The sequence below is a fragment of the Andrena cerasifolii genome, chromosome 13, assembly GCF_050908995.1.
Source record: "Andrena cerasifolii isolate SP2316 chromosome 13, iyAndCera1_principal, whole genome shotgun sequence".
Taxonomy (NCBI): domain Eukaryota; kingdom Metazoa; phylum Arthropoda; class Insecta; order Hymenoptera; family Andrenidae; genus Andrena; species Andrena cerasifolii.
This window is the reverse complement of record NC_135130.1, coordinates 8,640,463-8,665,825: the sequence shown is the minus strand read 5'-3', so window position 1 is coordinate 8,665,825 and position 25,363 is coordinate 8,640,463. Positions and strand designations below refer to the sequence as shown.

General features: G+C 42.9%; 3 protein-coding genes across 5 annotated transcripts; 2 read left to right on the top strand and 1 right to left on the bottom strand.

Annotated features, from left to right (window-relative positions):
- Positions 1-312: 312 nt before the first annotated feature.
- Ctps (CTP synthase) lies at positions 313-5,405 on the top strand. Of its 2 annotated transcripts, none has more exons than XM_076825833.1 (11): positions 313-603; positions 1,046-1,213; positions 1,274-1,359; positions 1,447-1,578; positions 2,273-2,437; positions 2,510-2,797; positions 3,266-3,354; positions 3,422-3,720; positions 4,005-4,112; positions 4,189-4,401; positions 4,601-5,405. In XM_076825833.1, exons 1-11 carry the CDS (start codon positions 438-440, stop codon positions 4,675-4,677), a joined length of 1,791 nt encoding a protein of 596 aa, XP_076681948.1. In that variant the 5' UTR covers positions 313-437; the 3' UTR covers positions 4,678-5,405. The 2 variants fall into 2 exon arrangements, with proteins under 2 accessions (XP_076681948.1, XP_076681947.1); XM_076825832.1 differs by having other exon boundaries at positions 1,043-1,213.
- Nrx-iv (neurexin-4) lies at positions 5,315-18,941 on the bottom strand. 2 transcript variants are annotated; one of them, XM_076825831.1, is made up of 11 exons: positions 18,739-18,941; positions 18,195-18,287; positions 13,281-13,477; positions 12,411-12,552; positions 11,911-12,281; positions 11,125-11,463; positions 10,042-10,516; positions 9,402-9,731; positions 9,027-9,332; positions 8,072-8,698; positions 5,315-8,004 (listed from the first exon to the last, which is right to left on the bottom strand). In XM_076825831.1, the coding sequence occupies exons 1-11, from the start codon at positions 18,800-18,802 to the stop codon at positions 7,151-7,153; spliced, it is 3,798 nt and encodes a 1,265-aa protein (XP_076681946.1). In that variant the 5' UTR covers positions 18,803-18,941; the 3' UTR covers positions 5,315-7,150. The 2 variants fall into 2 exon arrangements, with proteins under 2 accessions (XP_076681946.1, XP_076681944.1); XM_076825829.1 differs by lacking the exon at positions 13,281-13,477 and adding an exon at positions 14,864-15,060 and having other exon boundaries at positions 18,739-18,940.
- Positions 18,942-19,327: 386 nt separating this feature from the next.
- Positions 19,328-25,320, top strand: LOC143376014 (dynein axonemal intermediate chain 3). Its single transcript, XM_076825794.1, has 13 exons — positions 19,328-19,649; positions 19,714-19,919; positions 20,161-20,592; positions 20,654-20,974; positions 21,175-21,423; positions 21,480-21,631; positions 21,696-22,073; positions 22,647-22,936; positions 23,354-23,582; positions 23,643-23,943; positions 24,020-24,196; positions 24,250-24,639; positions 25,015-25,320. The coding sequence occupies exons 1-13, from the start codon at positions 19,466-19,468 to the stop codon at positions 25,300-25,302; spliced, it is 3,597 nt and encodes a 1,198-aa protein (XP_076681909.1). The 5' UTR covers positions 19,328-19,465; the 3' UTR covers positions 25,303-25,320.
- Positions 25,321-25,363: the final 43 nt, after the last annotated feature.

Below are 25,363 nucleotides of genomic sequence, written 5' to 3'. Positions count from 1 at the left end.
TATCTGCGATTTTACCATAAAATTGTAATCTTTTTAAACGATTTTACTTTGCTTCGATTTTATTTTGTAGGAGTCCGAGAAAATACATTTTACCCCTTTCCACCCTCTTGGGGATAGAATATCCAAAAATCCTTTTCACGTTCCTAGGTTAAACAGTCACGAATCAGGACATCTTTCGGATTATTCTACCGATAAATTTAAATTTCCCGCGCAAAAGCCGTGCCGCTCTTTTATTTCGCGGGAGAACTGCGCCACTGAGAGTGGCGCTGGATCTCGACCACGTTTAGGGCATACAATATATAATGCTCTCGGCAGGAGCAGTTTCAATGAGTTCCAATACATTCGGCTCGAACAACACTCCGGAAAATTGGCGAGCTTAGAGTAAACGAGAAACTGCTGTTACATGTAGCGTGTAGCACAGTTTTTCTAGCAAAACTATGAAATACATACTGGTAACTGGTGGTGTGATAAGTGGAGTCGGCAAAGGTGTAATCGCCAGTTCATTCGGGACTATACTCAAACATTGTGGCATTCATGTGACGTCTATCAAGATAGATCCTTACATAAATATAGACGCCGGTACATTCTCTCCTTACGAGCATGGTAGGTGCTAATTGCATTCCTCGCGCCTGCGATCTAATCATAACGTAATTGCACATTTCAGGTAATTCCTCTGATAACTTGGAAATGTTCTATAGCCATGTGGTGTCAGAAGCCATTTTACACGTGCTACCGCGCACTTTCACGGTCACGTGTTCCTTTCCCTCCAACCACGAGTTTCAAATATCTTTCAAATTCGCTTTGGCCCGAGCCTCTCTCCCTTCCGTGGATACCCGCTGATAAATATCGTCATACGTGCTTTGCTAATCAGTTACTTAATCGGACGATTCTAATAGCATGCCTCGAACGTTTATCAATACTCACGGCCACCGTGTAGCCTTCCCTCCTTTCGAATTTACCAAATGTAAGGCAACGAGAGATCGCAATCTAGGTCCGTCGTAATTGTACTCGTATTAGTGTATGCACCTTGTATGTTTTCAAGGAGAAGTATATGTTTTGGATGACGGTGGGGAAGTAGATTTGGATTTAGGAAATTACGAGCGCTTTCTGGACATCACCCTGCACAGGGACAACAATATAACCACAGGCAAGATCTACCAACACGTAATCTCAAAGGAAAGGCGCGGCGATTATTTGGGGAAAACCGTTCAAGGTACGCAGAACTGATGGCATCGTCGACGCACCGAGCGCTAACTTTTAATTTCAATTCCAGTGATACCGCACATAACGAACGCCATTCAAGAATGGGTCGAGAGGGTCGCGAACCATTCTGTGACGCACGATGGTGGCAAGCCAGATGTAATACGATACTTCCGTGTTACTAATTATAAGTAAATAAACGCAGCCTAAGCCCTCGGTAATTAATCCCTGCCTTGTGGATTGCAGGTCTGCATCGTCGAGCTGGGAGGCACGATAGGCGATATAGAAGGAATGCCGTTCGTGGAAGCCTTCAGGCAGTTCCAGTTTAGAGTGAAGAAGGAGAACTTCTGCTGTGCGCATGTCTCCCTAGTGCCGCAAGTAGGAAGCCGTTCTTACTTCAATAATTCTCGGCGCTATAAGCCTTGGCATTGAATCCGCGCCAAATAGTTGTATTTTTAGTTTCTAGAATGACATAATTCGGTTATCAAATCGTTTTAAGTATAGCTTAGCAGGAAGCTGGGCTGTACTTCCGTAAGGGACCGCTGGCCGATCGAGATGAAACTTGGTGGGTATTACGAGGGGTGTGGAAAGACCCCAAATATAAAGTTTTAGCTTCGGCAATTAATGCGTTCAAAAGATACAGGGGTAATTGTGCATAAAAGGGTACACCTTACCGATCTTTTTTAATCACTCTTTACCCCTCTTAACAATATTTCTGTTGACTTATACCGACGCACCGCATTCCGCTTTCCAACTTGTCTCGGGTATTGGTTGGGGCTAGACTAGCGCGATGCTAAAAATGAGACTGAGGTTACAAAATTTCAAAGTTAAAAAATTAGGGGCCGGGAGGGTTCCCGGGTAAGGGCGCCTGCACCAACGTCCAAAAAAAATTCCCCCAAAAAATATTAACAATATTTTTTTATTAATATTTCGGAAACTAATAAATACCCGAAGCTACAAATTTAGATTTTAGAGTCCACACCCCCAAACCTCATCTCGATCGGCCACCGGTCCCTTTCGGAATAATATCCGGAAGCTGCTTTCAGGAAGCTTGATCGTGTTTTGTTTTCAGCCACGGTCCACGGGCGAGCCGAAAACGAAACCTACGCAATCCAGCGTGAGGGAATTGCGCGGATTGGGCTTGTCCCCTGATCTCATAGTCTGTAGGTCTGAGAATCCCATAGGCGACTCAGTGAAAGAGAAGATTTCGAACTTCTGCCACGTCGCTCCCGAGCAGGTGAAGTTCCTTTGCCAATTTTTCCTGGAATTTATGAGTCGAGCAGGAAGAGATTAATGTGAATTTCTGTAGGTCATAACTATCCACGATCTATCATCCATATATCGGGTCCCATTGCTAATGGAGTCTCAAGGTGTTATCGAGTTTCTGAACGAGAGACTGCAATTGAACATCGAGATGCCGCGCCCGCGAATGTTCATGAGGAAGTGGAGGGACTTGGCGGATCGCATCGACCACTTGCGAAACGAAGTGAACATTGCGCTCGTAGGGAAGTACACGAAGCTGGAGGACTCCTACGCGTCGGTCACGAAAGCGCTGCAGCATTCGTGCATCCAAGTCGGCTACAAGCTGAATCTAACGGTAAAGTATTAAGGGGGTATTCTGGTCTGACGAGGCGTTTTCGTCGCGGAATTTTTTTCAAAGAACCCATCAATTCTATTATTATTCAGTTTATTGCTGCATGCTTGTTGATGTTTAAACTAGCTTTACAAATTTTGTCAGTAGAGAAAAATGAAAATCAAACCCAGCTGACTGCTTTAAATTAATCGTGAAAAAAACATGGGGTCACCGCGGCGATGAATCTCTTTACATTTTTCATGGCTGCAGTGATACCATGTTTTTTTTCACGATTACTTTAAAGCAGTCTACTGCGTTTGATTTTCATTTTTCTCTATTGACGAAGTTTGTAAAGACAGTTTAAATATCAATAAGCATGCAGCAATAAACTGAATAGTAAAAATTCTTTGTAAAAAAATTCCCCCTTAAATATAGCTTCTACGATGGAGTGTCATTGTAATTATCTTCATTATTGAATAATTACGATTACAGTACATAGAGGCTGCCAATCTAGAGCAAAGGACGGAGACTGAGAATCCTGTGTTGTACCACGAAGCGTGGCAGAAACTTTGCAGGAGCAAGTAAGCTACCTTTCCCGACACTTTCTTCTCCCATTTTCGATCTTATTATAGTATTCGTATTTTTCAGCGGTGTGATAGTGCCAGGAGGCTTCGGAAAACGAGGGATGCTCGGGAAAATGGAGGCGTGCAAGTGGTGCCGGACGCAGAACAAACCATTCCTCGGTATCTGCTTGGGGCTGCAAGTGGCGGTCATCGAATTCGCGAGGAACGTTTTGGGTATGAAGGATGCGAATAGCACGGAAATCGATCCGAATACGGAGTGCCCTGTCGTCATAGACATGCCGGAGCATCATTCCGGGCAAATGGGTGGAACGATGAGATTAGGGAAGAGGCTGACTCGATTCACAGAAGATAATTCCATTATAAGTTAGTAGAAAAGTAACTATTAAGGGGTTTTGGCTAGACAGGTGGCGAAAAAGAATGCGATTTTCGGGATTTATTTTGTGGAATATCTACTGTATATTTTTTTACGACTAGTCGCTTATTTTAAAAGTACATGTGTATAAAAGAAGTCTGAAAAAGTTTAGGCCAACCGATACAACGGTTTCCGAAAATCGCGTTCTTTTTCGCCAGCTGACTAGGCATAACCCGTTAAGTGTAACGCCCAAGTGTTCTTGTTCGCTAAACTTACTGAAATCGTGGATTCGCAGAACAATTATACGGTAGTAAGGAGTCCATCGAGGAGAGGCACAGGCATAGGTACGAAATTAATCCGAAGTATATCGCCGAGTTGGAAGAAGGCGGGCTGAAGTTCGTAGGTAAACGCATCGAACATTCGTTTCTAATACGGTCGTGTCTTCAAAACTTCGCGTTCTACCTGTGCCTATTCGTTAGGTCATGACGAGGACAACCTGCGCATGGAAATAGCAGAGTTGGCGGGTCACAACTATTACATCGCCACGCAATTTCATCCAGAATATCTGTCGAGACCATTGAAACCCGCGCCTCCATTCCTGGGATTAATTCTAGCCAGCGTTGGCAAACTGAAGGGCTACTTGGCCAAGGGTTGCAGACTTTCCCCGTATCAAGTTACTTACGACGAATCAGGTAGCGAATTATTTTTCCTACTTTAATCTCCAAGTGGGTCGCGAAGTGATTTCTTGAAATATTATTACTTCAGAATTATATTTCGAAATGCCTATTTTTTAATGATTTTTCTTTACCTTATTAAATTTAAATATGAAACGGGATCGGGGCTCAAAAAAGGTTGCGAAACGCTGTTATGACTTTAATCATTCCTTTGTAGATAACGAATGCGAAGCGGAAGCGGACCCGACTCCACTTAGAAATCACACCCTTACATCCAGCAGCGATGACTACTGAAACATTCACAAGTTCCTCTTGTCCTGAAAATTATTTTAATAACGAGATATTACTCTTTATACATGTATAGACGGAAACTTTAAGGAAAAGACCTAGGATAACTCACTCGAACAGATGTACGATATTAAAATTATAACATGGTATAGAATTTTACCATAAGATACGCGTGTAAAACAGTTTAGTTACGTTTACGTAAGACCGGTTTTGTATCAAGCAGACGAACTACTTAAATTGTGTTAGATAAGTAACAGATAAGACTTCGTAGTACTCGAAAAGTAGCAGTTTTTTTACAGTCACAATAAAAAACAGTAAATTAAGGGATTCATATCCGTAGAACCAGCCAGGCGATGAATAAATGCCCGAAGAATTTTTTTATTTTAAGCGTCCCTTTTGTTAATTCTGTCTCGAACTACAGCTTGAATTTTTATGTCACAGTCTCGCTAAGGCCGCGCGCATTTTGGCGAATCGAAGAAATTAATTAATTAATCTCTTCGTCACAATGCGCGAGGGTCTTTATTCTTTGAAGTAAATCATCGCTGGCTGTATCTCTTGCCATTATTTTCTTACGGCGTTATTAAACGTACACGTAATTTATAATTTCAGTTTCAAGGAAATGTTTATAATTCTAATAGCTACATACGTTACACACCTTCTGTCACATTTTAATAGCGTTGCTAAAATTAGAAACTTTTTTACATTTCATGTGGAAATACACGATTTCACCTTTACTTTTTAAACATTCTTTTTCCCTCGCACAAGAGCTACCTCAAGGAATCATCGGCACGTAATCGTAGTCACGATTTTTACTTTTATTGAGCAGCACATGCGTCCTGCTGAATACAGTATATAAAATATACACTGGCATGTTATAATAAACTTTTTTTTTTGTTTTCGTATAAAAATGATATATGTACACTCTCACTGTTACACGTACAGCATCGCGATTATAGGTACTAGTCTAACGTTAAGTTACAGCGGTGAATTCGGATCATTACAATACGAGGGAGGGATATAAACTATCTGTATTACAATAATAAAACAAATGTAAACAAAATAAATATAGAAATAAAAGAGAGAGATTAAAATGCACTTTGGACGGTAAGCATTACAAATAATACTGAGAACACTTTTTCGCGAAAGGAAAACTTAAGTATTTTACATGCAAACAGGCGACTCTTGCAAATTAAGAAGCTCTTCGTATTTACAATTTTTTTTTTTCTTTTGTCGAGTTCGAACATTAGGCACAGACGCTTTACGAAAATATGTTGTCAGATCGATTGGTTAATAGTTCGGCAGCCAATAGTAGAAATAAACATACCGATTACAGCGAATTAATGAGTACGAGTAAACTATGCACCTTCTCTAGAAAGTGAAATACAAAATGAACGAGTATCTAGCATACTTTTACTATCCTGCAGCGATGTTCCATCTAAATTACAAAAGTACAATAAATACTTATATGCACCCTCACAATCTAATATAACAAATCTGCATCTGCAATTAAAACTCGCTCTTCCCACTACTTCTTACGTTCAGTAACTTACTAGCGACGCAATGCATTCACCTAGGCATTGGAATAAATCTAAAAAGAACTTTTAATCGTAATACAAAGTATAATGAGAACTTTTGCCCTAGAAAGTAAAACACTAAAATATTTCCTCCGACGCTATTCAAACAATGGCATTACCCTTCTAGTCGCATTCGCGTAATGGATCGATCGTTAGCTACGCTCGTTATTCTCCTTAGCTGGGATAGTTATAGTCTTTTCTTATGTAAATGTCGAGTCAAATATTAATTATATAAAAATTACTTTATAATATACTCAGTGCTTTATCTTTCAAGGAAAATTTCCATTAATTTTGTACCAGTCTGGTATTCTTCGTTATAAGAGATTTGTATATATATATATATAATTCAGTTAAGTTCAGTAGCTCCGTAAACATTCTGTACAGAGTATCTCCATTAACATGCCGGAGCAGTAAAAATGCATCGTCGGATCTAGAATTCGGTGGTATTCAAATAAATTTTTATTCCGAATAAAAATTTAGAAGGAAGATTAATTCAAAGAAAAATTTACTCGATGGAAAATTTAATCGAATAAAATATTATTCGTTATTCTCGAATAACTTTATTTTATTCACAATTCTTACTCGGGATTAATCGAAAGAAAATTTGGATCGATTAAAAATTTATTAAAAAAAATTCGTTATTCTCGAATAACTTCATTTTATTCGCAATTCTTATTCGAGATCATTCGATGAAAAATTTAATCGAATAAAGAATTATTCGTTATTCTCGAGTAACTTCATTTTATTCGAAGATTGTTAAAAATTTATTCGAATAATTCCCAACTCTGGTCGTATCGTTCCTGCTATGACACCTTTCGTATGACACTTCAAAGTGCACTTACAAGCATAGCTTTACCTATAAATGTATTCTAGATTCGATACAGGATAGGATTAACTTTATACTCTTAAATGAACCACTCCTTCTTCTTTTGAACTTGATGCCCAGTGGCAGAATGGACCACTGCGGAGTCCGGATCCAACGCAATCTCGGCACCTTTGTCCTCCTGCGTTAGATACTCGCCTTTATGCCTGGACATGTATCTCCCAATGAGCACTGCCATTATCACCAGCGCTATGATAATGACGGCCAGCACGCTGCCCAGGATCGCCGTGTCGGTTTCGTTGTAAGCGGCTCGCACCTTCTCCTCGTCGACCTGCGGCGGTGGTCGCGTTTCCATGACATCCGGCGGATGCGTGATCGGTTCCACGCCACAGAAGTCCTCCGTAAGGGGCGTGCCGAACGAGCGAACGTTCGCGGGCCCGTCCTCTTGGAACAGTAGCTTCAGCGGATATATATCATCAAACTCAACTCTGGATATGCAACCAGCGAATCCCTCCGTCATGGACTCATTCCTCCCGATATACATGTACTGTATGTTATTAAACTGAGCGTCCGCGGAGGTTTTAATATTAAAATTGAAGTCCTTCGGCTCGTAGTTGTCGACCTGCAGCACAAGAGTGGCCCCAGAATTCTTTCTGCCTATCCTGACGTCGTGGTACTGGCCCAGGCCGAAGTGCTTGTTCGGGAAGATCACTTCCTGCCTCTCGAACCCGAAATCGAACACAACCCGCAAGTGCCCGCTGTTCGAGACCATTATCGTCATGTACTCTCCGGAGATATTCGAGAACAGGCCGAGCAGGAATCCCTTGGGATTCGTTGTCGTGAAACCCACTCTGATCTTCTCGGCGATCGTCGAGCGCCAGCTGCCCATGAAGTCGTACTTTATGATCGAGCTGGGGCGCATGTTCACGCCGATTTCTGCAATGAAACATCCGCGTCATACATTTATCCACGCGTTACAGTAGACGAAACAAGTCACACATACCATCCGCGCAAATGGGGCCCTTGAACGCAGTCCAGCGACAGTCGCACGAGTATCCATCGTACCTCTCGTGGCAAGTGCCATTGTTCAGGCACGGGCTGCTTTCGCACTTGCCCATGCAGCCTTCGGAGAGCCCGTACAGGCCTTGCCTCGCGTAGCTTCTCAGGTCTTGCAGCTTGCCGTTCAATAGAAGCGCCCTGATGCAACCTACGTAACCATCTCTGTAGTCCGTGGCTGCGCCAACCACGAGCTCCGATGTAAGGTGAAGCGCTCGCACTGGCCCCGGAGGCTCCCTAACTTCGTTCTTCAACGCCCCGTCGACTACGATCCCAGCCTCCTTGCGATTCCTCTCGACTGACACAGAGTGCCACCTGTTATCGGCTAGTCTGTAAGAAGTCTGCACGCTCACAGTGAGCGGGCCGCTGCCGGCTAGATATTGAAACTGAATTTGGTTGCCGCCGTTGATAGAGATCTTTATGTAGTCCGTGGGCCCTCTGCTGTGAATTATCACGGCGTTGTCTACCGTCGTCTTGAACTCGAAGAAGATATCGCCGCTGTGGCCAATGTCAAAGGTTGGCAGGTTGATGGTGGCGTCAACCACGCGGAACGTTACTACATTCTTGAACAAATCTACAACGAAAGCAGATATCGCTGGTTTCAGTGTCCACCACTGGGAGGTACATTCGGGATTACACGAAGGTGGAATGTATTAATGTAACTACGAGTCTGTGCGTGAGGATTCATCATCGATGATGGTGATATATTACTTTTATATTACAACTAATTTATATACGAAAATATAAATCTGCACACCAAAGTTTATGTTAATGGATGTCATAATCTTACCTGACCTTACCTTGGGGGACAACCAAGGTAAATCAGAACCTTATAAACAATTTAAAATAAATTAAACTTCCTTGTTCACGTGCATAGCGCTAGGAAAACTTCCCCAACTTACCGTCGCCCTCGCAAATCAGCGGCCCGAGTGAGTAACGGCCTCTCTTTTCATCCACTGGCGTGCCAGTGTCGCCGAAGCGCAGCTGCTTCACAGGGAGGTACTCCTTTTCAGTGATATCGCCACTGTCTTCGAGCAGGCCGTCCAAATCGGAGTCACAGTTGCACCATTTAGTAGGGTCCGCGCAATTCCCAAGTATCCCGCATTCGCACTTCCGCGAGCCTGGCAGAGCTCCGCCCCAGTAGTCCATCTTCTGGTTGCTTCTACTGACCCACCACGAATTCGGTCGGAAGTAGTCGCCTTGCGGCACTGAAGTTACAAAAACAGTCTCAATGCTGCGAAGCCGAATTTCTCTCGCGATAGTCGAAAGACAATCACCTGGGGAATTAAACAGCTTGGAGTGTATGCACTCGTAGCTGATCCTTTGCATACAGTTAGTGGATCGATTCAGGAGGGCTTCGATTTGATCCATGTCAGCGTCGTAGATGATATCTTGGACGAAGCTGCCCGGCTCTTGGAAACCGTCTACAGGGTTTACATGCTCGTTATTGTGCCGCAAAATGGTCCTTACGCGGCCATCCGTGTAGAATTCGCAAACTACGGGGAACGGTTCCAGAGGCCCGCTTCCATCCACGTCTATTTTAATGTCTGCTCGCTGATTCACGGAATTTATGTTCTTGTACGCTTCGCACGAGAGAGGGTTCAATGCTGTAAAGTTAGAGGCGAGGTGTTACTTAGAGCCAAATAGGAATACTGCCGTGTTACTTCGAAAGGGAGTATCTGCAACTTTCGCTCAAATTGAGTTATAGCTGGCGGGTAACAGAAAAATAGTTTATCTTATGTATGTTAAATAAGAAAGCCATGTCTGTATTAAAACTGAAGATATAACAGTTTATATTTTGTATTTACCCAAGTTCCCTTTGGAGTTTATGAAATATTTTACGGGTTTGTCGCAAATATTTTTTTATCCAGATTTACACGGCAGAATATGGGACTGTAGCTACTGGCGTCTACTTACAAGTGTGGCACACTGCTCCCGTGTAACCCAGGTTGGCACAATCGCAGAAGAATTCATCAGAATTTTGACGACAAATACCAGAATGCTTGCAGGGATTGGGATTGCAACGATCCATCATTTGACAAGCATCGAACACGATTTCGTTCTTACAGCAGTACTCTTCTTCCTTCCAGTCGGTAGGTAGCTTGTAATTACCGTCGATGCTTATCATTCGCATGCAGCCAACGAAGCCACGACTGCTTTCCACCCCCGTCATGCCACCGACCAGATACACCGGCCCGGTCGTCATCTCCAGCATGCGCTTGGTTCTCATAGGCGTCCCGTCGACATTCAAAATCAGGCTGTTCTTGGAAATTGTTAAGATAACGAGATGCCATTTCCCATCGTTGAACTTCTCGTCGAAATTATCTAAAGTCACCGGTGGGCTTCCTTTCGTTTGAATGTCGACTTTCAGCTTGCCCTCTTCCAAGAATAACTGCGAATATAAAATTAAAGGGAATATTAATGCGCCTGACGGAAGACGGCAAGATTAAATAAAAAATTAAAACCGACTTCAAAAGAATAAAAATGCACTGAAAAGTGAAAAATAAGTTTTTCCCTTATTTAATCTACGACTCTCATACTTTTTAAGTCCGCGCCAGATTTACACAGTTCAAATGAGGCGCCGATATAAAAAAATTGAGAGTCATAGGTTAAATATGGAAAAAACTTATTTTTCACTTTTCGGTGCATTTTTATTTTTTTTAAGTGGGTTTTAATTTTTTTACTTTTTTAGTTATTTAGGTTGTATAACTACATTTATTTAAAAAAAAAATATGGGTAGGCCTACAAAAGGAGCTGCTCGTAAAAAAACCGTTTGCTAGAAACGGAAGATTCCAATAATAATGAAACAGATTTCTGATTTTCGATGTTAACTTCAAAACTACTGAACCGATTTTGATAATTCTTTCTCCACTGCCTAAGTGGATTGAAGCTAAACTAAATGCAATAAGTTTCACAACAATCGGTCCAGTAGTTGCGGACAAACAGTACGAACTGAGCACCTCTTTCTTTTTGAAGTCGGTTAAAAATGATGTTACAAACCTTAACGAAGCCCGGTGATGTGAACTGGTGATATAAAATGATTCCCTTATCTTCGTACGTTCTAAACGTAAGAGAAACATTCATCGAAGACACTCCTTCGTATCCTTTTAGCCTGGCGTACGATCCTTGGGTTAAAAATGTTACCGGAATAATGGGTGGTTCCGGGCAGCTGTAGAGCGTATTCACTCTGAAGTATCTCAAATTTTCACCAGTGACCTCTGTTTCTCTCAAATCATGGATGATGCTTGTCGCGTTCAAATAGAAATTCTCTATGCACCCTGTGAAGTTCTGATTAACTACTAGCCCGTCTTGTCTGTTCGGCACACCACCTATGTAAAGCTAGTGAAAATTGTTAAGCATTAATTAACGCTACACTCTTCAATGTAACACGTAATATTAGTGATGGGAACCGAAGCGCTTCGAATATGTCTTGAATATCAGGCGACTAATTCGAAGCACTTCTAACATGATTCGAAGCTTGAAACTCTTGAAAGTTTTGATAAGTCTTGAGTATTGATAGGTTTTGAAAGTCTTGATCGTCTTGGAAGTCTTGAAACTCTTGCTTCAGAGTCTTGGCAGGTTTCGGACCTGTATGTACGTTCATCGCCGACTCACGGGATAATACAGTCATAAACCGCGACCCTGACGAGACCCTCTGGCCGATCAACCTGGCTAGTTTTTGGCAAGCAAATGTTCATTTTCAAGACTCACCAAGACTTTCAAGAGTTTTGAGGATGTATCGGATGTAGGGCTGGGACTATTCGAATATTTTACAAATATACTTACTGCTCTATTCAGATCCAGTCTATAAAACTCTCCTTTTATCCTGCCCTTAATTAATACTCTATCTACAGAGAACGATATATTCTTCCTGTTGCGCGATATCAGAATATCGTGCCACATATTGTCATCCAGAAGGCTTCCTACAGAAAAGCTCGTCATGATACCAGAGCCGAGATCGATATTTAATAACATTCTATTGTCTCTCAGTTGTAAAGCTATATAATCTCCCTGCGTTCCACGAGAATACATCAGCACACCGTCAGCGTTGTTGGTTTTAAATCGAAAGCGTATAAAATGTCTATCAGTCTCTATCGGTTCTCTCAATAAATCGTATCGCAAGAGGGACGAACCATTGAAGGAGAGGACATCGGATACTGCGAATAAAAAGGAAATTAGTCGAAGGCTCCGACACTTTAAGGTATTGAAAGTAAGAAGTATATAACATCTAGTAATTTTTTTTTAAATTAACTTCCACTTTAATTGATTGCGTTAAAATATCTCACCAAAACTGCATCCGTACAACTCTAGTCTCAATGATATTCTGTCCCGCCATCGAGTGGGATTTATTCTCACCCACTGTGCAATAATCGGCACTTCAAATTTATTAAGTTTTATAGTGTCCCCGTCTACGTTGCCCTTGAACATCTATCGGAGGAAGAAGAAAGATGAAACAGAGATACTCTGCGTATAGGAATTTAAGTTCGCTGTAAGAATCCTTAGAATAATTACAGAAATCTATTCAAAGTATCGAGCGCCAAAGGCTTTGTTAGTTGTACATATTCGCTGTAAATACAACATGGATGTTTGAAAGTTTAATACGTTGAGAACAGATGAGGATAAATGTAAAGTTCGTCGATTAAATATCTGGCATGCTCTTATGTCGAGATGTTAGTGTTGCGTTATTAATTTTCGGTGCAAAAGCATAGAAGCGAATGGTAAACATTCTGTTAAAGACATCGCATGAAGTGAAAGAAAAGTATAAGGAAACTGACTCGAGCTATTGAATCTTTTCATTAGAACAGCAGCGAAATGCTTTTCTCTTTCACTTTGAAGGTGTAGCATCGAAATATAAAGGAAACACTGTAACCTCCCTTTATGCCTCCACCAATAAAAGAAACTATTTCTACCACCACAACGTTCCCCACAGAAACTGTACACCTCTCGTAAGAACCACGTTCTTGCGTTATTAAAAAAAAAGTTAGAAATGCTTCAAAGTCGGGCAGAATCATTGTCCCGCATCGCAGAGTATGTAAAACATGTTACGTATCCACAACATCGTTGCGGATATATCAGATTCTCGAGTAGAAAAAGTAAGTTGTTCAAAGAAGTTCTAGGTTTTTTTTCTGTTTATAATCAATATCTTCTACTAATACCTCATCTACGCCATCCTGGCTCTCATAACTGGCCCAGGCTTGCCCATCGTCAGAGTATTGGACAATGTACTCTGTCACATACTCGTTAGTATGAGCACGACCACGGGTGCCAATGCTGCGTATCTCATATCTGTCCCCCAGTTCCACAGTAAGGTGTTGGTCATAACTGCTAAGCTCTGGTGACCACGTAGAACCTCCTGCAAAGCCCAGCCCCATGTCCATGTGTAAAAGAAAGAGGGTAGAAGCGAAGCGGGTAAGTGGAAGGAAGAAAGTGTTAAGAACAGCTGAACAATCACAACGATAATTGCCCAGCTTCTTATTCTGATACATGTACACACGTCTCAATATACGCAGCACATTTACAATGGTATTTAAGTACGAGCTTGTTATGCAGCTTCGAAAACTTTCAGTTTAGAATCTGCGAGCAAATCTCTGCCAATGTAAATGCACTTTCATTTCCATCGCAATGTGTTAAGAATATTCGTTCCCATGAATGAAGGAGTGTCTTAAAAGTACAGATTTGTGCAAACCATGCAAGCAGAACCTATTTACGAATGCCTTAATAATATGCAAATCTATGAGGAATTATTCGTTTTTATACTCATGCGAAGGTGCTCCGGAATGTTACGGTATTAAGGGGTGAGTCTACTTTGAACCGCCGAGAAATTAAGCTATTTTTAAAGATATTTTTCTCAGTAAATGCAACATATAATGAAATAAATCTTTTTGGTATTTATTAAGCTACCCTTATATTATACAAAACAAATGAAAAAGAATTTTTGCAATTTGTTTTAATTTTTTTTTAGAGTGAATGTGACACTTAAAGAAAAGAGGTATCAGGCTCAGGCTTATCCGAAATAGGGCTGAGACTATTTGTCGAATTTTTCGGTATTCGAATATTCGAATACTTCAATTGCACAATTATTTGGCGAATATAATTCGAATATCCAAGTATCCAAATACTATTCGAATATTCAAGTATCCAAATACTATTCGAATACATCAGTACTTAAATATTCGAATACTCAAATATTCGAAGTTTATTCGTAGCATTCAAATACATGTAAAATATTCGAATATTAAATTATTCGAATAGTCCCAGCCTTAATCCAAAACAAAAAGTTCAAAACAATTTTTATTGAAAAGTAACGAAATGCCGCTGGTTTGAGAAAAAAAGTTTGACAAAACACCCAAAAGGGTGTACTCTCGGGTGTTCCATGAGAAAAATCTCGGTTATTTCTTTTAGGTGCCACATTGACGCTGTAAAAAAAGCATTAAAACAAATTAAAAAAATTATTTTTAATTTTTTGTCTATAATATAAGAATAGCTTACTGAATACTAAGAAAATATATTTCATTATATGTTGTACTTACTGAGAAAGAAATCTTTACAAATAGCTTAACTTCTCGGCTGATCAAAGTAGAATGACCCCTTAAAACCCGAGCCGTGGTCTCTGTAAAGTACTGTAGTGCGGTGAGTTTATATTAGTTACCAGATACATATATACCTTCCTAACAAATCCCCTCATGGATTATGGCTACATTAGCACAGACAGTGATTCGAAAGTCGTAGATCTGTTTACCTTAAAATTACCATCTTCTTCTTTGAAATGAACGTAGTCCAGGCCATTCGTACCGTAACTGATACCATATTCCATAACATACTCATTCTGTACTGCTCGCCCCTGGGTCGCCACAGCTGTGATGTTCATTACTTGACCCAGGTCGATTACAAGGTACTGACCAAAGTCTGAGCTGCTAGCCGTCCATGCGTTTCCGCCTACGCCACAACATATACGCATGCATGCAACTCAAAATGAACTTAAGGAAGCGCTCATACTTAACAAGATAGAAGGTATCAGAGGATTAAACGCTACTGTAACTCTTTTCATAAATTAACGTGAGATTAGTTCGTGTTGTAACATAATTCTCCGAAGGGATTCGTTTGCAGACAAAGAATGAAATTATCTAAGTAGATCTTGTAGTACTTACGTCAAGCTTGATCGAACTGCTTAAGCGATAAATCTCAGAAGGACTTAAACAGTTTTACTGTCAGAATCGTACCGCGATAGTTTGAAAGCGATAAACTTTGAAGGAATGAAATAAGAGAAGCTACAAAATTACACGTTATTTTTTAAGTAATCCATTTCCCAAGCAGAGGAACGAGAAAAAGTGTAACGTCAACAGGTTCGTGTATTGTAAATACGAATAATTTCGATGAAGATACTGCCGTAATTATAAATAAGGTAAAATAAAATCTGTGCAAGTATTTCTTATCGATTTATTATACCCACTGACTGTATCCACATAGAATCGTTAAATCTGTACATCTTTATTACGATATTAACGATTTATAAAGTATTCCATAAATCATACACCTTACATATTTAAGGGTGCTCCTCTTTCCCGAAGTATTTCTCAGTGTACCCAGAATCTATTGGAAACAATGGAACAGCATTCGCGAGGAGTTCATTGCTATTTATTATTCGAAAGAGATTACTCTGCGCCCGCGGCCTTCCTCCGTTCTCTTGCAAAGCTACCGCGACGCAATGTTCGGAATCCAGCAAGCTTTCTTCGAACAGCCAGTCCTGTTCCGTGCCATTTACGTACAAGACCGTGTCGCTTGTAATAGACTTATCAGTAACTATTGAATTCGTTTTAAAATCGATTGCCCTGAGATCAATCGTGATGCCAGTGCCTGTAGCTTTCACGTAACTCTCTTTCAACGCCCAATGTCTACAAAACATGCTAATCTTCTCCGACTCTACGGAAGGTCTCTTTATCTCCTCCCATTCGGAAGACGAGAAGTTCCTGCCCATTATGCGAAAGAACTCGGAGACCCGTTTGCCACCGGTGTATTCAAGTTTCATCACGTCTACTCCTAGCTTCACGTCCCTCGTCTCGCCAGCCAGTACCGTGTAATTCCCCTGGTGCGATACGTTAAAGCTCAAACCCGAGGAAGCGTTCCGCAGAACGGGTTTGTTGTTCTCATCCCTCGCGAGCGCCACGCAGTTATACGGGATACCTCCGTACTCGCTGGCGAACTTCCTCATCATCAGTCTACCGACGAGGGAAGCCCTAACGTCCTTGCGAAACACAAATCTGCCTAATCTCTCCTTCTCCTCTAACTGTACACAAGAAATCGCGTGCGCGAAGTCCTCCTCGCTTGGACTCCATTCCCTCCAATTGAACGCCCAACGAACGCTTTGAAACATTCTCGAAACGTTAAGCTTATCCATTAATCGAACACAAGAGCTTGCCTTTAAAAAAACTGGGCTACTCTTTAGCATCCACCTGAAGCAAATAGACAAGATAACAGACATTACTCTATCGATTATCCGACGATCGTTATTCGCATTCTTTTGTGTATTTATTAATCTACTGTTCCGCGCTATTCGTTATTTAAGGGGTAATGCCACTCTGGAGTAGGGCTGGGACTATTCGAATAATTTAATATTCGAATATTTTACAAGTATTCAAATGCTACGAATAAACTTCGAATATTTGAGTATTCGAATGTTATTATTCGAATACTATTCGAATATTGATGTATTCGAATACTATTCGAATATTGATGTATTCACACCATACTATTCGAATACTTCAATATTCGAATACTTAAATTTTCGAATACTTAAATATTCGAATAGTATTCGAATACTTGGATATTCGAATTATATTCCCCAAATAATTGAGCAACTGAAGTATTTGAATATTCGAATACCGAATAATTCGACAAATAGTCCCAGCCCTACTCTGGAGCCCGGAAAAGCAGTCTGATTTTGAGAATTTATTAAGCGAATATAGTGAATGGAATTCAAAATTTGTCCGGAGGCCTTTATTGTACACACCTTGAAGTGTGATCACAATTTTTAAAAAAGATTTTAATACAGAATGGCGGCGCTACAGCTCAACAAAAGAAGCTTCTTCTGAAAAGCAGTGTTCCGCGGCTGGAAATATTTCTCCATCAATTCTTGACCTAGAACAAAAAACCAAAAATGTTTAAGTTCTATATAAGACTATCTCGGGAAGCACACGAGAAAACTAACAAATACTGCTTTTTGTAAGAATGGTGCGTGATTGAACAAAACGTTTCAACAATTTCGAGATTGTGGCAGTTCCGTGCTTTGTTCAATCACGCACCATTCTTACAAAAATCAGAATTTTTCCATTCGCTCGTGTACCCCGAGATAATCTTATATAGAACTCAAAAATTTTCGGTCTCTTGTTCTAGGTAAAAAATTAAAAGAGAAATCTTTCCGGCCATGGACCACTGTTGTTCAGATGAAGCTTCTTTTCTTGAGCTGTGGCGCCGCCATTTGGTACTAAAAAAATTTAAAAAAAATTGTGATCATACTTCAAGGTATGTACAATAAAGGCCTTCGAACAAATTTTGTATTCCATTCACTAAAAAGCTTCCGTTCACATAAAAAATTCTCAAAGTCAGGCTGCCTTTCCGAGCTCTACAGTGGCATTACCCCTTAAAATGAAAGAACGTGGATAGGAACCGTGCTTGAAACTAAATCAGATGTACAGAATAACTGTGCGGTGAGTCAGTGAGTTTAATTCTCCTGTTACGGAGCTTCTTTTAATTGGGCCACGGGCGTGGGCGTTTCTAAGATCAACGCCTGTTTACCAAGCCCTGACTTTCTAAATCTCTTGATTCATAGATACTCGTGTAATACACCACCTGTATTGTTATTGAACATAATCGTAAATACAGATGGAGAGAAGCAATCTTAACGTAACGAGTACAGAGAATCTTCTTTGGAAATGTATACCAAGCAACAAACTACCGAAATATCTCTATACTTTCACAAGAGAAATAAAACAGGGACAGGGGAAACGTTAATCAACGGAAACCTATAGAGAAGTGCCACATAAAGTTTACAGAGAATTAGGAAGAAATTTTACCGTTCAGCCTGGCATTGTACGGACCCCTCCCAGGCAACGCCGAAGTGGCTGTTAAATGAGCTTTATCCAGAAGCGGTTCGTTGCATTCGTCATCTAATGGAAGATCACAAAGTTATTATCAACAGGGCACGCGCAGTGTAATGCCTACGGTCGAAGTATCTATTAATTATTAATACGTGGGTACGATGTCCTCGCTTTCTCCGTTCCATAGAAAACAAGTATTGATTGATTAATTGGATCAGAAAATTTTATGTAACAAGCATCCAATAATGCGCTCCGTATATTTGCGTTAAATATATATCGAAGGCGTAAGTTCGATGTATATTGCGAACTGTATATTAATTGAATTATTTGAATTGCATGTTGACGGACACGTAGTAGCGTTGAAATTTAAGGATCACTCCTTTCTCAGAAGTCTGATGCATGCCCACTACGCCATATTGCGTAGTGGGCTTGGCTGGATTCGATCAGCTCGACAGAAACGATCGCGGGCGTAGCGAGGGATAATTATTTCGCTGAGAATTGACGGCGGAGGTATACTTACAGGCGGCGGTAAATGAATTACTTGCGATAGCAAACACGAGCACAAAACACCTGATAGTACTCATCGTATCATTGCCCTTTTCGAGAGCAACACACGGAGAACGTACTCTTGAGCGGGACGCGTCGTTAAACTGTTACTAAATTCCCACCAGTTAGACTGCTGTTGCACGCACACTGCGAAAGCTAGCCGTGCCTCCTCGCGGAGCTCTGTGCGTACGGCATGTAGGTGTGGGTGTGAGTCAGCGGCATTGACAGTGGCAGTGTGATTGAATTGAAATCTGAGTCATCGTAGGTTTGAATGAACGTTTGGAATTGTAGGATTTAGAGAAATTGTAAATTTATAATTTGCAGGGTAGGGCTCAGTCGGTAAGATCGGTCGAATCGGTAAAGTTGAATGTGGGTAAAGTGGGCTGTTTGGGAGCGTTATCGACGGAGGATTAATTACACACGTTTGATAAATAATATGATAAATAACAAAAGAATATTTGTTATTCTTTGTTTATAACCAAACAAGTGTAAAGTTAAATGCAGCAACACTTCATTATTCATCGAAATTATACACGAACCTATGTTCGCAGATATTGCTGCGTAAATTGAATTTGATTTGGTGTACTCGTTCCAGCAGTTGGCAAGCAAGCCACGAACTAAAATATTTATCATCGATTAATAATTTCGATAGAGAGGATAAATCCTTATCGAATTATTTGTATAAGGTTAATTAGAATACAATGTCTGACGAGCCTGAAAATATCGACGAGCCGGAAGAGCAGATTGGAGTAGAAGAAGAGGAGCCCGGACATATAGATACGGATTTAATTGAGAATCCTAATTATAATGCCGATGATTCTGAGGACGAAGACTACGAATACATTCCGAAACGCGAGAGGGGTTGGGAAATGGAAGACCAACAATGTTAGACATAACCTCGATTAGAAAGATGTTACCGATAATGTGAACATAATCACTCTCCTTGTAGCTATTTCTACGGAGACGATAGATTGGGAGAAGGAAGCCAAGAAAACAGTGAATCTCGATGTCGAGATACCTAGAGAGAGACGGTTAACCATTTATGATCTCGATTCGTATGCTTCTTCTGGTCCATCGAAGGAGGATATTATTAAACTCAGCTCAACCGATGTTACGCCTGATCCGCGAAAGCAAATTCGGTACTCTGTTTCGATGGTAAATCAATTCAACGCGCCAAACGTCTATGTGCTATTTGAATTAGCGCGCGCTATTTGAATTCCGAGCGCGCGCAATTTGAATACTGAGCGCGCGTAATTTGAATTCCCAGTCCTACACACTGCAGTATAGTATAGTAATAAAGAAAACCCTAAGAAATCGAAAAAAAGGAATGCTTTATAAATCCCAGAAGAACTCAGGCTTCGACTAAAAAAATCTAAGGAACGTTTACAATTTTCAGGGTATCCCAGGCATAGCGCGGATAAATCTGTCACCCCTGACGCAGAAGGTGGTCGGTTGCGTGATAGGAGAGAACGTGAGCACCGAGTATCCATGGGTGTACGTGCGAAAGGAAATCATCGAGGACAACATAGACCTGCATGAGGAGAGCAGTGACTTTCTGCCCGTCAGAGACGAGATACTCACCTTCCCACATAATAAAATACTCATTGGCTACGTCCCCTCGTTGACCCAGGAGGGCCAGTTCTACATATGCTTGACAGAGGAGGGTCGAGACGCTATTGTCGATTACATCCAGAAGGAAAGGGAAGATCACGAGAATCGCGTGAGAACTGCCGTTTACAAGCCCCTGGGAGAGTGGCAAGAATTAGGGAGCAGCGCCGAGGTCCAAGCATCCATCGTCGAGAACACCAGGCCGCTTTTGGAGATCGAGGTAAGAAGCTGCAGAATCTCACCAACAGCATCATTCTCCCATCTTATCCTATCCTCCCCAGGTGCTATCCACGGCAGACTTGCTGAACGCTGAGTTGCAGCTGTCGGACAGGAATGTGGACGACCAGAGGGACGGGTACATAGATCTGCTCCCGTATCGCCAAACTTTCGAGAACGTGCATCGAAAGCTGCTGTACAACGAGACCCAAGTAACGCCGCCCCCTCGAGAAGCCGGGGTTCAAACAGTTCTCTCGGTACCGATGAACTGCTGGACCCAGTACCTGTACGAGTACCAGTCCCCAGACCTCTCTAGATTCAACGCAGACGAAAAAGAGTCGCTGAGGAGATTCCTTCGTCGCTTCACCGACGAAGTCTGCGACGAGGTTAGGTCCGCGGCTGCGCGCAGCCGCACCGGCCTGCGCGCGCAGCTCACCGTCGAATTGCCGTGCTTCAGGCGCTCCTCGCTCGAAATTCAAACGTTGATAACTCAGAAACGCAGCTTCCACCGCAATTTCGATACTCTTCATTTTCGTCTTATTTTGCCGCGTGGAATCAGGAAATCCGTTTCAATGAAAATTCGCAGATGCTGTTGAACGCCACTTGGGATATCTACAAGAACGATTACAGACATTTGGTGCGGGATCCAAGGGACGCACAGTGGTCGGTGCCGGCGGGCTACAAGGAACACCTGAGCTTCCACGATGACACGTACGTGGGTGACAAAGTGATCAGCGATCTTTGTTGGCACCCACTGTGGACCGGGGTGGCGTTCGCTGCCTACACGCACTTCTCCAAGAGTCATCGTCTTCTGGGGCCGAAACCGTACGACGAGGTCGATAGGATATAAATTCGAATGCAATCGATATACCATCGGTCTTCTGAACGCAGGTGCTGAAAGCCGACCCACACAACTACGTTCTCGTATGGTCCTTCAACGACAGTTTGTCACCGAAATTGGCCCTCGAGTGTACAAGGGAGGTGACAGTGGTGGCTGTCCACCCCCTCGATGGCACCTTGATCGTCGGCGGTTGCGCCAACGGCCAGTTAAGTGGTACCCTAACTAGCGAAGCCGGGCACTCCGACGAACGCGAAATTCTCCAACTTACAGGTCGTCCTTTGGCATATCCCTGGTAAGATCGAGCAGATAGAAACGGTCATCGTCAACACTGCTGCCCAGATCAAGTACAAGATTGCGATAAGGAACCTGAGCATGTGGCTGAAGGAAATACTGGGAACGTCTGTCGTCAGGCCGACGGCGATGTCCTCCCTCAAGGACAGCCAGAAAGCAGCGATAACCCAGATATCCTGGACTTCCTCGTACGACTTGATCGAACCGAATGGTAGAATCACCACTTTACCAGAAGACACAGCCCTCGACGACCTAACATGTCAATTTATCACTACGAGCGAGGACGGTACCATCGCTTTCTGGGACTTGAAGTTAATCAATTTCCGCTGCTCAACCCATCGTGGCCACACGGGGTGTATCGCACCGCAAGAGTAGTTTCCGAGTCCAAATGTCGCGCCTTTATGACCTCCAAAGGGGATTAATTGTGAAAAAAGTAGAAATATATTTTCCTTTCTTGTTGAACTACAAATTTTATCATATTGTGGGATCAGGAACCCCCATGCCATAAGACACGGCTCAGATTAAGGGATCACGGACAGCCGGCGTTAGCCGTGGTGGTTAACGCTGCTGATCAGCAGGCGGACGGCTCGGGTTCGATTCCCGGCACCGTGGATCTCTTTTTCCGTGGCTCCGGGAACGCGTAGAAGTCGGCGACACCCCTATGATTCCTACAATATAAAAATTTACGTTTATAAAAAAAGACTATTACCTAGCGCATGATCATATAAGTATTACGAATCTACAGTTATCACTCCAGAAGTTAAAGCATTCAAAAATCCGAAAATACTAACTCAAAAATGATGCCTAGGGTGCGGTGAACCCCGTATGACCAATTTGTGATTATAAAAAGGTGTGGCCAGGGAGGGTTTAAAAGTTATCTTATCAATCGTAAGGAGGCAGCCAATCCCAAAGGCGAGTCGCCCGAGAGGGAAGACGAGGACACAACCGGAGCGGCCGGAAGCGCTGAAGACAGCCTCGCCATACAAGCGCCTGGATCGTATACTCCAGCCTTTTTATATGCTGGTGGTCCACCATCCCGACGACAGTCGCAGACAAGTGATCACCACGCTCAGTATCCGCGTACCGAAGTTAAAAAAGAAACGCCTGGAGGTTCTACCGGTTTCCAATGACATTACTGTTAGGAGATTCTACAGAAACGTTATCAAGAAGCCAGACGTTCAAATGGAGGGGAAAATACACATCGGTACCGTGGAAGGTAGATGAGAAGCTTGTGATTACCTAGAACTACACGGGTCCCGCTGTTTTGAGACAACTAAAAAGTAAAAAGCTCAAAAATAGCTCGAGCCTGTCGATCTCGTTCGCCCAGATCGACCGTTGCAAGTCGGAGCTCTGCATTACCATCCGTCGAGTCACTTCGAGCGCGTAAACACAGCGATTCTGCGGTCAGAATGCGCGTAGAGGTATGCACAGTCGCCGTCAGGGGACCCACTGACCGCCGAATTGCCTACTTCAGGCGCTCATCCCCGGAATACTTAAACATTAATAACTAAGGAACCAAGCCTCCACCGCAATTTCCTTACTCTTGATTTTCCTCTTATTTTCTCGCGTAGAATCCAGCCATTCAATTTTCCACTTTCTTTCACCAACCACCTTCTGTATAAATAAATAACAGGTGACTTTGGCTGCGTGGAATGGGATGGATTCGAGTTCACCACCGACGTGACCATCAACACCGAGACGTGTCGCTGGACCTGGTGCACCAAGGTGCACGATGGCCCTGTCACCCACGCGAGTAGGTCCACTTTCTACAACAACATCCTGGCCACAGTAGGAGGCAAGATATTCTCCATCTGGAGGGACGATCTTCCCGTGCCCCTGACGTGGAAGAAGTGCAACGTTGGGTAGGAATCGAATCCGACAATCCAAAGCCCGGGTAATCGAACAAACCTCGCGGGGCTCAGGTACACGGTGTGTTGCTGGGGCAGCTCCCGACCCACCACACTTATTTTGGGCCGGATGGACGGCAGCGTGGAGCTCTGGGACTTCATCGTGAAGAGCGAGCAACCGTGCGTGATACAAAGCCTCTCGGGTCGCATAATCACGGGAATCTACAGTCACGACCTGTTCCTGGACACGCAGTGCGTAGCTTTCTGCGACTTCAACGGTAGCCTCAGGCTATTCCTGGCACCGTTCGTCTTCATCAAATACGACACCACGCAGATCCAGTGGATGGAGAATTTCATCCAGCGGCAAAGTGAAAGGGTGAAATCGGAGGCTCGTTAACGACTACCTTTTAGGCGGCCTAGCAGCCGGTGCTGAGAACTCTCGTGCGTTCCAGATAAGCAACTGCAACGATTGGCAGGAGGCGTGGACAAGGGCGAACGCGGAAAGCGTCGAGGAGAAGCAGAGGCTAGCGAGGGAAGTGGCCGAAAGGAGGCAAATGGAAGAGGCGGAGAGGGCCAATGCTGTGGTAGCGGAAAGGGAAGCGCCTGCCGTGGAAGAGACAAAGCCCGGGGTACCATTCTAATATCCACTGCCACCCTGGCTGAAAAGAATCGTTAATGAAATAAAGATGAGGCTTCTCAAGTTTCGAACCACCTCCCCGTCCACCAGAAACCCTGGGAGTTGCTCGAGATAGCGCGGAAAAGGTGGAAAGCGATGGAGCTGAAGCGTATGCAGCGGGTGATCCTCGAGAAGAAGGGTCTGAGGAAGGACGACCTCGAGAGGCAACGCGAGCCGATATTGAGGCTGCGGCAGGAGGCGAAACGGAAGAAGCAAAGGCTGCGGGAGACGTTGCAGGCGCGGGATGATATTTTTCAGCACACGATCGCCGCGTTTTTCCCCGAGAGCCAGCCGGAAAAGAAGCAAGTTTCCCTCACCCCGGCGATACCACTTGCCCCTTGGAAAACTCTCGTAAAGGATTCTTTGGCGGAGACTCTACTCCGGCAGGAAGTGGAGGTGCTTGTAGAGACAATCTACTTGATACAGTGGCGGTGAAAGGAAAGTTTAGAACTCGTATTTTAAATTAATACTCTGGGGCCAGGAATACCCATAAGAGGGGAGGCCGGAATAAGAGACCAGCACGCAGAGGACCCGCGGATCGCGGGTCCGAGTCCGGTCGCCCTCTTTTTCCGTGGCTCCCATATGTAGGAGCTGCAAAACCTATTCCTACAATACTAGGCTCCAAGTATTAGCTTAACTCGAATCTACAACATCTCATTTTTAGCACTGTTCACAGTTTACACTTTCTTTTCGCCGCAATATCTTCAAGTGACCCCAGGTCTCATCTTCGAATAATTGCCGCTTATCTTCTTTCTACCAATTAATTGCAAGGACATTGGTCACGCTGACCCAGATGATGAGATCATCTACAATTTTATTGAGACGCAGGCAGAAGTGCTGGACTATCTGCAGAAAAATCCGTTCGAGCATACGTTCGATTGGAGGAAAGTTCTCAAAGAGGGGAAGACCAGAAGAGTCTCGATGGATTACAAATTGAAGAAGGTCAACAACAAGTCAAAGATCGGGCTGACAAGTCGTAGCAGCTGGACATCAGAACGCAGAGATAGCGAATTTAATAATCAGCGTAGTGGAGATCCTATTATTCGAGTTTCGAAATAAAAGAAATTATGAATAATTACGAACTTGTAACTCGATCTCGAGATTTACTGGGTTCGCAATT

Bases quoted from the DNA above. Each gene is read 5' to 3' on its own strand.
- Ctps (XM_076825832.1), top strand. From the start codon at position 438: ATGAAATACATACTGGTAACTGGTGGTGTGATAAGTGGAGTCGGCAAA. The intron at 3,721-4,004 runs GTTAGTAGAAAA...GTGGATTCGCAG, and splicing joins AGAAGATAATTCCATTATAA to AACAATTATACGGTAGTAAG. The intron at 4,402-4,600 runs GTAGCGAATTAT...ATTCCTTTGTAG, and splicing joins AGTTACTTACGACGAATCAG to ATAACGAATGCGAAGCGGAA.
- Nrx-iv (XM_076825831.1), bottom strand. From the start codon at position 18,802: ATGAGTACTATCAGGTGTTTTGTGCTCGTGTTTGCTATCGCAAGTAAT. The intron at 18,288-18,738 runs GTAAGTATACCT...ATCTTCCATTAG, and splicing joins TAATTCATTTACCGCCGCCT to ATGACGAATGCAACGAACCG. The intron at 9,732-10,041 runs GTAAGTAGACGC...CTAACTTTACAG, and splicing joins GGGAGCAGTGTGCCACACTT to CATTGAACCCTCTCTCGTGC.
- LOC143376014 (XM_076825794.1), top strand. From the start codon at position 19,466: ATGTCTGACGAGCCTGAAAATATCGACGAGCCGGAAGAGCAGATTGGA. The intron at 19,920-20,160 runs GTAAATCAATTC...TACAATTTTCAG, and splicing joins TTCGGTACTCTGTTTCGATG to GGTATCCCAGGCATAGCGCG. The intron at 23,583-23,642 runs GTAGGAATCGAA...CGCGGGGCTCAG, and splicing joins TGGAAGAAGTGCAACGTTGG to GTACACGGTGTGTTGCTGGG.